The following is a 13182-nucleotide window of genomic DNA, read 5'->3' as shown; positions in this document are numbered from 1 at the left end:
AATTGTTGAAACAGGTACTTATTATAACTGTCTTGTAATCTAGGGATGAAGCCAAAAAGAAATTATTGAAAAAACAAAACCAGACAGATGTGCAAAGAACGTTGTTAGCTGTAGAAACAGGAAATTGATATTGAAAGCTGTAACACAAATAGCTGTACAGACTTGCTCAGAAGAAGGATTTATGCATGTAGGAAGAATAACAAAGGGAATTCATTGAGGGTTTCATATTTCACTGTAGATGTTAAAACGCTTAAAATACAGGAGTTCAGATGCTGAAAGCTCATTTCAGTTTTACCTCAAAAAATCAAAAAAAAATAAACCTCCCACTTCATCAAGGAGGAAACACTTAGAAATTCTCTTCCTAATTTATAAAATTGCTTTATTATCATTTTCTCATCCTTCCATTCATTCAGACCATACCTGAGCAAATTTCTTCACTTGCATTAAAAAATCCAGAAAAAACAATAATTTTTCTTTTAGATGTTCCAAATTTATCCTCCCTCATTAAGCATCATGCAGCATGGTTTGGAAATTTCCACTTTTTGGACAGCAAAGACTCTGCTCACATATCTTGCTATAAAAATGATACATTTTAGAAAAGAAAGCATACAGTCTTGATCATCAGAGGTATTTGCTTTTGAAGTGCAGATGTTAGACTCTACTAGATGACCACAATCTACGTGGCTTAGGTGGTGGTAACCCACTACAGGACAGGGGCAGTGCTAGTCCTCTATCACCCAAGGTGGTCTCCAGCTTCAGATTCTGCAACCTTGCCCCTTCTTTACCCACCTCTCCGATGTTCTGGGAAGCAGACATGAATGAGGACATACACCCCCATTCTGTTTTAAGATGTCAAAACACAGTTATGAAATGTAAAACAGCAGTGTAAAAACACTGCAGTGTAAAAACATTCTGAGTAGATTCTGAGCCTGAACTTGATTATGATCAGATGAACCTTCTCTTCTTCTTCCTTTGTAATATACCATGAGTAAACAGAAAAAATTACCTTGTAACATAGTACTATGTTTTTCACAGTAAGATACAAAAGAAAAAGAAGGAACACAGTCATTAAAAAAACCCTAATAAAAGTGCAACCTAATCAAAGGCACTATTTGTTCATCATCTATTACCTCTACTTATGAGACCTGGAAGCGGAAATGATTTAAAATAACAGAAGTAGCACAACAGTAAGAATAAATCACAGAAGGACAATGTATTTACTATGGACTACTCTACAATGCATAGTTAAATAGCAAGCAAAGAGATAAAATCATCCTGCCATACAAAAGTCTGCTCTTTTTTGTATTACATGCACAGACATCAACCAATATAATTAGCAAAAAAGCTATGTTATTTTTCAATTTGCAAGGAAATTAATTTTAAAATTTAAGTATTTATATATATATATACACACATATGTATCCGTACTCATCAGGAAATGTTTTTTCTAGATTATGTATCATTATATTAATATATTTAACTGAAGAATTGTAAGACATCTTACAGAGTTGAGGATGTGGCAACTAAATCAGGTATTCTCCAATATGAGTTTTGGGATTTTGTTAAAGATTTAGAAATTGAAAAACAAAAGATATTAACCCAAGACGCAAACACAACTAAGTGCTGTATGAGCGTGAGGAACTGTGCCACCAGTTTTCATGAGAGTGTACGCTACACTAAATACCATCTTTAGCAAGTGGATGAAGACTGCCAGAAAACAGTCTTACCACATTTTTCACCTTGTTGGGTTGAAGACGTAAAGCACACTGTGGTAAAGAAAGCAGACAGCAATGTCTAACTTGTTTAAGTTAGGCCCAGTCTAGTATTGTGCTCACAGCACACTTAATATACACTGACACAAATTAGCCACAAACACCATTGCAGCTGCTCTTTTTTTAAGATCATGATTGGAGCAGCAGAAGTAATACTGGCAGCCAGCCTACGTAAGCCCAGTGTTTAAAAAACTTGTTTGAAGAACTGAAGAATTAAATTGTGTTGTTTTTTTTTTTGTTTCTTCAAATTCCATCAGTAACATCCCAGGAATAACCAACAGTGATGGAGAAGAACAATCAACCGTGGTGGGGGAAAAGAAAAGGCACTATTCATGTCTCCTATTGAAATTAAAAGCAGTGTGCAAAAATGAATCAGGACTCACAGGGGCAGATGGACTGATTGGCTTATGGAGACCTGGGTTCTCATTCCTGTTCCCGGGAATTTCTGTGTTGACATTTTTTAATCTAATAATGATTCTGCATCAAAACTAGAAAGAGTTCCACAAAGCGAGGATGAAAGTCTGTTCTGTTAGCAGAAATGAGACAAGCTAATTTAATGCCCTTTTATAGGACAGACTCTCATCCCCTGCTTCCTCTGAAATTTTCTCCGCGTTTGTTCCAGACTAAACGAATCTTTCTTGAACACAAGGTTCCTATTCCAGATTTCAACTTTGTTTTCCACTTCTGCTAGTTTGGTTTTTTGTTTCCTCAAGAGGAAGGTTTCTCTGTTTCTCTCCAATACTTAACAGACATGAGCCACGGAGCCAGCAAAGCCCACCACAGCACTCTGCTTCTAATGCATCCTGAGAGTGCAACAGAGCGGCTCTGCAACTCTCCAGCCAAGTTTTCTCCCTTTTGGTATCAGCACGTTATTATGAAGGCTACTACCACTAGTACATTCCTAAACCATTTTTACTTTCTCCAGCAAATTCAGTGAATACCCATGTGTTCACAATTCCTACACATCACTTTCCTTCCTTCCACAGGAATCTGTTACCTGGACAACTCAATCCATACTGGGTTTCCTTGCTCAGATGACTCTGGAACAGGTTTTGTAGTGCCAAAGACCAACAATATGGGAAACAAATCTTGGTGATGTCAAATTACAAATGGCAGCATTGCTCAACAATTGAAATTTGGAAGTGTAGGGAACATGAATGTTGCTCTCACCTTCCTCTTGGTAAGTCTGCATCATCTTTCTTCCACCGGACTGTGGGTGTGGGATCCCCCTGCACCTGGCACCGGAAATCCACAGCCTCCTCCTCCAGCACCACTTGGTTAATCGGTCGCCTGAGAAACGTGGGCCGTTCTTGAAAGAGACATTAAAATTCCTTAGTCAGTCAGAGGGTTGAAATGAACACTTTTCACTTTTCAGCATCTTTTTGTTTACTGATTCACAGAATGAAGAAAGGAGGCTGAGCCCCACAAATTCAGACAAGTGGAACTGATGATGTGCATAAAGAGCCTGGAAGATGACTGCCAGTCGGGAGAGGCAAGAGCTGAGTGCCACCAGAAGGAACCCTGTGCTAGCACTGACTGCCCACCTGCCACACCAGCAGAGAGGTCCCCAAGACGGTGCCCTTCGTGTGAACATTTTGGCTCTGCACCGCTGCATACACAAAGCGTAACCTAAAAGCTCCTGCCTGCTCTAGCGATGTACGAGCCGCCGGTGGAGATAGCCTGCCTTTGGCAATAATCAATACCTTGATGCTTCGGAGAAAAATGTAAACTCCGTGTTATGCATCTCAGACAATTGTGGACTATCGCACAGAGGTCAGAGCTGCCCTGATCCCCATCGCTAACTTCACCATGGAAAACTAAATTAAGATCTGAATAATAAGTTCTGTTTATCCTTGTTATGTTAGCCTGCACGACTACAAATATTATTAATCATCATAATGTTGTACAGGCCTGCTTAAAATCCAGATGCAGAGCCACAATCTGATCTCAGTTATACTGGTACAAACTCAAAGTACCGGTAATTTCATTTGAAAGGATGTCACTGGGAATAGTTTCTAAGTTGCCTTTGAATTGCATAAATTTTGTTCTGTCCTCTCCTAGCCATACCACACTTACTTATATTGTCATAAATTATTTATGCTACAGCCAAACCATTATAAGACTGGGTTTATATGAAGCAGTATTTCTGCTCAACACAGGGATATATTATAAAGACATTTAAAACTGGTTACACACTATGTTTCACATTTCATTCTTAGAAAGTTGAAAGGTATGATGTCACTTAAAAAATTATTCAAAATTCACACAGATGTAAGCAATACTAGATTCTGACTCAGGCAGTTTGTCTTGATAACTACAGAGCTGAGTTTATGGGTTGGCTATCCATGTTTATTATATCCAAATAATTAAAAAAAAAATAATAAAAGAACATTAATAAGGTTGCAAAATCAAGCATGCAGCGCCTCAGTGCCAGAACTAAGGCTGTCTGCGTGCCCTTTAATCACTTCCTTTCTGTCCTTATGGGACTGGTTGCAATTATAGGATCACACTATTTTTTTCCAAAATATCTCCAGATTGTTGGTATTCATTTAATGAGCAGGTGTTTAATATTTTACTTTAGTTGTACCATTTAGTGGGTGGCCTCCTGTCATACTACTCAAACTTCACTTCAAAGGCAGAATAATTGATTTCGTCATGACCTCCATTACACCTCTCTTAATGCTTCATAAACAATTCACTTATTTTCATAGCTTCTTTCTGAGGTGCGATGGAGATCTAAGAAAGCGAGGTAAAAAAATTCTGCTAAATATTGATGCTCAACCTGAAACACAAAACTGCCATTATATTTTTTTTGAGAATTTAGCATTAATTTTGTGTGTTCAAAGCTCAACTTCCATTGAATGCAGTTGCAGCTGATTGTGTTCACTACTTTTACAAATCAGAATATTAAGACAGAAAATAAGGAACACAAAACCACCTGTTAATAATTAGTAAATGAGTGACAGCATCACATAGGAATTCCATGATACAAGCAAGGGGACCTATTCGCAGGGAAAAACATATTTTGTCAGCAAATAATAGACATGCTTAAGAATCTATAGCACCTTTTCAGATGCTAGAGACAAAAACGTGTCTAAAGGGCAGAGATTCTTCTCCCCATTTCTCCCAAGCTATTGCTTTGGTCCCAATTCCCAGTCCTGCCAGGGACCTGCAGGTTCCAGCAGTGTTTGGACAAGTAAATTCAGTTCTAGTCTCTCTCTGCACCTATGCATGTCAGTCTTTATTCCCTGTTTCAAGTCTGTGTACAAGCCATATATAACCTGCACTACAGCTCCTTGTCCTGAGTGTGTTTCATCAGATGTTTTCTTCCTGTGCACGTAATCTCCTGACCTTTCCCAGTCTCCAGCTAGGTTTGCTCCTAACCTCACCTATGTGTCTTTGCCAGCCTCAAGTCCCTCTCTGTTCCAGCCACTGGCTGTGCCAGCTCTTTCCAGCTGTCAACTGCTTCCTTAGCTGATTTGTCTCCTCCTAGCTCAGAATATTGCTTTTCACAGCTGGAACCCAGCAAGTTCACAAGTCCAGTCTCCTTTCCAACTATCCATGGCGCTCTCTCCTTTGTACCTCACAGCAAACTGACTCTTCTCTACTGTGTGCTCGAACTGCAATTGAACCGGAGCTTCTTTTCTCTGTGCCACCCAGATACAAGCCCATCCACAATCAGAACACAAGAAAAATCAGTTGAAGCATCATCCCAGGAAAGCGACAGCAGAAGGAGTGCAGTGCAGTTGCAGGAAAATGCTGTTCAGACTTGCATTCAACCTGGTGTCTCTGGCATATGAACTGATGATTTTTATTTATTTTTTTTTAAAAGGGGCATAATTTGCTAAATTTAGTGAAAATTTTTTGGACAAGCAAAAAATTACATCTCTGGCATGGTGTAGCTATTCCCCATCAAATTTTAGGTCCCTATTATTCCATATGAGGGACCTGCACTTCTTAGGAAAAAAAGTATCCTCTGTTCCTCTCCTTCAAATCCTTCTCCATTTCTCTCCAATTACCCCTGTCACCTCCAAACTGCAGGAACTTCAACATTCTCAGAGAAGAATGAATTATTTTGGCAATTAAAAAGAAACCAAAACCTCAGTTTTCCAATAAGTCATGGAAAATTTTGGACAAAGCCTTTTAGTTTTATATAAAGCCTTAACACTTATTAAAACTGGACAAAGTAACAAAAGCAAGCAATGCGCTTGGCCTGTCTCTAATTATGCAGATCTAGAAGGGGATATCTTAATGAAACTTTCTGTAAGTTTGCAACAGTATCTTATAAGATGAGCTCAGAACAACCCCTGCTCTCAGCTCATACACAATACGCTCTTCATTTTGGTATTTGTTTTTCAAGAGATGATCCTAAATCAAGAAATTTAGATCCAGATCAGCATCCTCATAGGTGATTTAGAGACCCTGGTTCATCCACATTGAATTTAAAGAACTCTGCATGTGCCTGTATGTCAGCTTGTTCTGCATACAAAAATTATTTTACACCATGTTTATATAAGCTGCCTGTAAACTGCTAAGAAACTAACGTATACGTATTTATGAAATTGCTACTCTTGGCTGTAAATGCTTCTATACAGGAGATGAGAAAATAAATTCCTCTCACATTTTGAGGACAACCCAGCTGATAAGACCATAAATGGCCCAAAGGTCATTAGGTAAATCACTTGATTCCACATCAAGGCAATTTAGGAGTATACACACGTTTGTTTCACATCAGCTTCTCAAACTGTGTATTTTCCAAAACAGTTAAGAATTTGCTAGAAAATAAATAGCTATGTAAGTGCAGATACCAGTTAGCAAGGACATGCAAATACCAATAATGGCTATTTCCATTTTTCCATCATCTCTGCATTTTGCACAGCGTGAATCAGGAAAGAACGCGTTATCTCTCATGTTGTTTCCTGTATTTGTATCACACAGACAACTCCTTGAATATGTCCAATGGCTAATTACACAGCGATAAAGTGATCAGAGTGAATGCCATTGCCAATGCAATTAACATTCTTTATGCGAGATTAACTGGATTTGAGTCACCTGTATAACTTGCTTACAATGTTAATCTCTCAGGAAACGGAGCGCTGCTTGCCCAAGCATGCTAAATAAAGAAGGTTTCTTCACACAGCCAGGTCAAATTTAGTTTCAGAGCTAAACTTGAGAAACAACCTTTTTATTTTTTTCTTTTGATATGGATTGCCCATAAATAAAGCCTTCTGGTATAATTAAACATTGTTACTCTGTCAACAGCATTCAGAACACAATATATTTGAGAAACAACAAGAAAGGGTAATAAATTAAAATCATAGATACACATAAAAATTTTAATGTAGCTATTTTATAAGCTTTCACTGAGTAAATAAAGTACCCACTTCCCAGACTTTCTCTGATGAATATTAAAAATCTTTGAAGAGAACTATAAAATAGGTCATGGTTATATGTCATGTCAGCCAGTCATGCTATTACTAGGGTGACCTTTATAACTTCAGAATAAACTTTGCTTCCAGTTATAAAAGGGGATTGTTAATCTGCACACTCACCTACAATCTGTTGCAGTGCTTGCGATATGTGCTGCAAGAAAACCTACAGAACTGATCCTAACCAGAAACACAGGAAAATCCCTTCCTTGCTTTGGGTGCTGACACGAGTTAACCCGAGAACTCAATTTTTCCTCTATTTAGCAATCGGTCTGAGTATCACAGTCTGTTAGAGAGACTCAGATGACCTTCAGATGTATTATTGCCCTTTCTCTGTTCCTCAAAAAGTTAGACAGCCATATATGGGCCCTCAATCTAATTAAAATGATCCTAACTACCTTAATAGATTTTCTCTGCTGAGGCAACTGCTAGAGTGAAGGATTTGATGGTCCCCATAATGTAGAGGCTCAATCTGATTTAGAACTGTTTTCTCTGCCTTTGCTGGAGACAAGGCATCATTTTTTTAAAATGTTTTCGTGTTCTAGAAAGAAGTATTAAAACACAAATTAAAAGGCTTTGGGGAGGGATTTAATAGCAAGTAATTTAAAAGTAAAAGTTTTTTTCACTGTAGTGTTCTGATGTAAAGGAAAAAAATGAAACATTAGATGGTTGGAAGTAAGTTTCACTTTAGAATGCTGTCAATAGTGTAGATATTTCATTAACTGCAACATGACCTGGATAAAGTAAAGCACTCTGCCAAAAATGAAGATGTAGAAGAAGACAGGATATTAGGATCACACTAAATTTACATATGTTGGCCAAACAAATGAAAATACAATTACAAAAGCAGATGGGTGTATATTTAAAGACAGTCTTCTACTGCCTCTTTTTAGGTGCTTTTCCATTTTGCATTTGAGAAACAAGCACTTGTGTAGACATTGCAAACTTCTACACTCTAAATAGTATCCAAGATGCGATGAGCTTGCCCAGTAAAAGCCCGGAGCACTGTTAAGAGGCACATGCAAATAAAAGATAATGATTTTTATCAGTTGTTAGTGTTTTTTCTCCTTTTATATACATCTACAACCCTGTTAATTTCAGTTTTTACTGAGCATTAGGTGCAGGCATTGGAGAACAAATCAGACCATTTTTCACAGCAGCATCATTATCCTATTACAACTTGTCAGTATCAGTGGATAAAAAATATTGCAAAGCCAAACTGCCTTTTTGCAAACTGCCACAAGTACACGGCAAATGAGAAATACAAGGATTTGAAGAAAAGTAGGAGGAGCTTTGCTCTGAAGGACAAAATACATGCTGCCAAAATACACTCTTGAACTCTGAATGTGTAACCGATTTTTCCTCCACGTGGCTGGGAAAGCTTCTGAGACTCATTTCCAGGATACAATGTGACAAGACTCTCTGCTAAGGCCTTCCACATATTCAGAGTGCAGGAAAGTAAAATGGAGCACAGTGTCTTCATTAAGGGATTTTTGTTTTTTTTTTTCATGTAACATCATGGCATCATATTATGCTTTTTCTGGAACTATGGTATCTCTTTCAGCCTGACAATGTCTAGAGAACATCAAACACAAATACTTCTTCAAGCATCAGACAAAAATACCTCTTCATCCCACAGGACCTTATTAGCGGAAAAAAGGTTCAGGTACCAAAGCTAAAATCAAAGATTAACCCAAAACAATCTTTAATATGTCTGAATTGACATATCTTTTAAGATATTTTTGTACTCTTCTCAGTTATGCTTTATATCCTTTTGAGGCTCTTCTAAATATATCTTTTTCCACTGCTTGATGCCAGCCTCTTGAAGTTGATATATTAAGGCTTTCATCGATTTCACTGAGCTTCAGAATCAATATACACCTTTGTACATGTTCTTCAAACATACCATTTTAAGTCCAAAGGAACAAAAAGGAGTCCGAAATAGTTAAAACAACTTAAAAACTTATCTGAGAACAGTGCAGTAGTATGACAAAATGATAAAAGGTTAACTTAAACAGTAATTCTTACTTTATTTAATTTCTGGCTCCATATTATGTATTTACAAACAAATTGGAATGAAACTGTTTCTGTTTTGCATCTCACGTAAAGCCTGTTCAGCCAAAGGCTATGAGCCCAAACACAAACAAAGCAGCCTAATTTGTATCACTTACTTACACTTCTGAATTTGGCCTTTCGAAGAGCACGTCCATAATAACAAAGTACCATGCTGCCTCTTTTTGTGAACGTTTGGATTGATGGATTAGTTATTAACTTCATGTAAAGGCCAACTTAGAGTTTGTGACAGACCCTGCCTTCTTGCTTTACTCCAAGATTACACCTTGGAGCCTCATAAAGGCAAAAACTAGCAAGAGCGCTTGAAAGAGAAGATTAACAAAATGTAATGCATCATTGTCACTATTCAAAACACAGGAATAACTTTGGGAAGCACCGCTGATATAATCAGTTTGCTTTACGATATTTTACCGTGAAAGTTTGGCAAATTTCTGCTAGTAGAAAAATCATGACTTGGGAACAAAAGAAATGCAACCTGCACCGATGCTAACAGTATGCTGTTAGCAGTGCCTAAATGTTGAAAACTAGGTTTCCTATGCAGGCAGCACTGAAAAAAAAGTTACTTTTTTTGTGAAGTTCTACATGTGTTATCCACAGCTATCTCTCAGCAAAGATTATTGAACGAGTACCCAGCCAAGTGGATACATTCTGCATATGAGAAACTTCCATTTTTTCCTCCTACTTCTTTCCAAGGTTCTCATTGTCCATTTTAATTTTTTTTTTTTAAAAAACTCAGGAAAGTTGTAATCTTTTAGGCTAGGTTTCCATGCTGTTCCCCTCGGGCCACCAGTTACCACACCACACTGACTCCGTTTTTCCAGAGGCAATGCCTCAAGCTAAATTTACTGTACAGGGAGCCAGAGATCTGTCACAAGTCACATGCAAAAATTAACTTCAGGTATTACAGAAAAACTTGCAAAGCCAAAAGTAACAAGTGGCTGATTCCTGGAAAGGTTTGAGAACTAGTATGAAACAGTTCCTTTTCCTACAGAGTAGTGTGTTTACTAAGGCCCCTTCACACTATGGAAAGGATTTGGTGGGTTTTTTTAATTGGAAAAGGAATAGAGACATTAATAATCAGCTAATTAATACACATTCCTCTCCAGAATCAGCACCAGCTGTAGGCTTGCCAGCCACTTTATTAAATTCTCTAAGTCTCTTAGCTAAGATATCTTAATTTTAATTATAAAGCCTGTTTTCAAATGTGTTCAAAACAGTTAAAGTTGGGCACATGAATAATATATAAGTATTATGATATTTTTAGCATATTTTTCCTCAAAGTTTGCACTATTCCCATGTTCCTCGAACTTGTGAGTCCTATTAGAGGAAGGCTGCGGACTTAACAGATGACCCGTGGTTCTGCCTGTGTTCTGTAAAGTCTATCTGAACATGCACAGCCAATCTGACATGTCCCAGAATTGCTGGATTTATTGGATTTATTGTGTATGCTTAGACTGATTGGACTGTCCAGTAGATACATTGCTTCCTGGAAACATCATGGATAATGCTCTCCAGTGCACGCACCCACCCACACGCGAGCTGCTGCCTGAGTCCAGGAACGGAATACAACTGTTCTGCTGGTGGAAGGCAAAGCCAAGCCACCTTTCTTTTGTACACAGTGGACCAGGACGAACCTGGACGCATCTATACAGTGAACCCAATACACCAATGTAGAGCTTCAGGGCCAGGTGACAACCAGAAAATGGACACAGGATAGTTGAATCGTCCTGTCAAACAGCAGACCATAACCTGAGCGCCTGCTTCCCAGATGCTATTCTTCCACAGCGAAAAGGAAGACAAGAAGGCAATACCTAGATATAAGGGGAGTTTTTGACAAGAAGATTCCCAGATAGGAAAGGAAATTGAAATAAAATTTTCTTTAGGTAGTCTAACACAATTATGACAAACTAAAATGTCTAATTTCATTTATTGCTGATTTTTTTCATTATTCACAAAATAGGCTTAGATTGTATTTTACAAATTGATTGCTATGGTTAAATCCAGTAAAAAAAAAAATCCGGATATTGTAATTGGCTATCAAGACAAACCTAATACTTTTCATAGCTCTGCAGGATATGAAATTACATGCATATTTCAGTTTTTATTCCTAGTTCAATGCTTTTTAACAAATTATTTTCTTAAGGATTTCTTAAGGCTTTGTAGTTTAGGACTGCAATCTGCTTGCTATCCACAGGGAGTATTACCAGAGATTATCAGTACTTAAACTGATGAAGAAGATATGTCATGTCTCTTTTTCATCTGTATAAAGGCACGACTTCAACAGATTGGCTGCAAAGGACATGATAATTTGATAGAGATCCTTTCTGTGTTTTTTTGCAAGGTACACTAGTTCTAACTTTAAGTCATATGTATGCTTCCATGAATCCACAACAAACTAAGCGGAGTGGAAGCCTTTACAGTCTTGTAATGCTGGAAAGCAGCAAATCCTCATTCCCTCATGGATCTTGTCTCGCAGAAACTTTTCTATGCCTTTTGCGAAATCCCATAATATGTTTTTTAAAGTGGGCAAACAAATGTCGACTTTCACATACATGCAAACACAGATGCCAATATGTATGACTGGGTTTTCCAGTGTACCATACTAGGCAGAAGGTGAAAAAATTAGGAGCATCTGCTTCAGAAAGGATCTTAGGATTTCTATGAAAAGTCTTACTGGAATTACAAGCAGTCTTGTTTGGAATTTTGGTATCAAGGGTATCAAAGAGGTGAAGCAGGAGGGAATGCTAACGCTATTTCTCTTTATTTTTTATATGCATGTATGTGTTTTCTTTAGCAGTGAGGGTTTTTTTCTTTATTGATTTTCTCTTATTTCCTCAAGACATCTTGACTAATTCCTACAAAACCACAGCTAATGGTAAATAGAAATATCATGACTGCAAGATGTACCACAGCAGGATTTTGCAGCTTTGCTTCTTATCCAGTTGTTAGCAGGATGGATCCAGCTCTAGGTTCAGTATTACTCTATTCTTGTTCTAGACCTTAACCACAGGGCAAATGTTCCTAACAACTTCTTGTCTTGCCCATCAGGTCTGGAAGCTCTTTCACACATGAAACCTATTCATTTTTGATTCATTCAGCAGCACCAAAACCCTAAATGATGCCCTGGATTACAGGATGAAAAGCTGTTTCATGCCCTTTAAAAAACAAATGACAAAAGTATCTCTATAGGTTCAAAAAGTTGATCTCAAGATTTTCTCCAATGACTTTTTACTGATCAATTGAGCTCTTTTGTGCTCCCCTACAAAGATGTGATTTCACAACCCCACAGGAATAAGGAACTATTTAAATAGTCAATGCTGGTCCAAATCTCTGTTAAGCAGGCATTGTCAACTGTATTAGAAGTAGCTTAATTACATTTGGCAATTTTGTGAGGGAGAGCATTATGTCCTGCATTACTGTCTCTGAGTGTATGCATATCACTAAGGACCTGCAATTAGATTGAAACTATGCACTTAGAAGGAAAACGTTGAGCCATCACAGCTCCATAATTATAAATTGCAGCCTTTGAAACCTGGTCTCCTCCAGAAACTGTGAAATGCAGCTTAAGCAGTACTATTGTGTTTTGTTAACCTTGTTTTGTCTCATATTTTGATGAGTCACCCAGGTCAATTCAGTTTATGACATTTGTAGTGAAAAGGAAACAAAAGCTTGAGTTGCTTTACCAAAGACAGTCAGCTCTGCCGGATCGCTGTCTCGCTCCCCCACCATGTTTGTCCCAACACAAGTGTACATGCCGGCATCACTTTTTCTTGTATTGGAGATCATCAACTTCCCACCGCGTATCTGTTTCAAAACAAGGAATATATTTTTAACTTCATAAAAACGAAAGATATCAGAAAAAACCTACCATCTCAGGCAGCAAGTTCCTCAACTAAAGCATTTAAAAG

The 13182-nt window shown here is 37.8% G+C and overlaps 1 protein-coding gene across 15 annotated transcripts in view; it reads right to left on the bottom strand.

Annotated features, from left to right (window-relative positions):
- ROBO2 (roundabout guidance receptor 2) overlaps positions 1-13182 on the bottom strand; it is a 471920-nt gene that overhangs the window by 136356 nt on the left and 322382 nt on the right. For all 15 annotated transcript variants that reach the window (XM_063347562.1, XM_063347578.1, XM_063347615.1 and 12 more), the window contains exons 4-5: positions 12958-13078; positions 2943-3081 (exon numbers count right to left, since the gene is read on the bottom strand). In XM_063347562.1, coding sequence (XP_063203632.1) covers positions 2943-3081; positions 12958-13078 — 260 coding nt within the window. The remainder of the gene's footprint in view (positions 1-2942; positions 3082-12957; positions 13079-13182) is intronic.

This window comes from Chroicocephalus ridibundus, chromosome 1 (genome assembly GCF_963924245.1).
Source record: "Chroicocephalus ridibundus chromosome 1, bChrRid1.1, whole genome shotgun sequence".
NCBI lineage: Eukaryota > Metazoa > Chordata > Aves > Charadriiformes > Laridae > Chroicocephalus > Chroicocephalus ridibundus.
The sequence above is the reverse complement of the archived record's forward strand: the minus strand, read 5'-3'. Positions and strand labels throughout refer to the sequence as shown.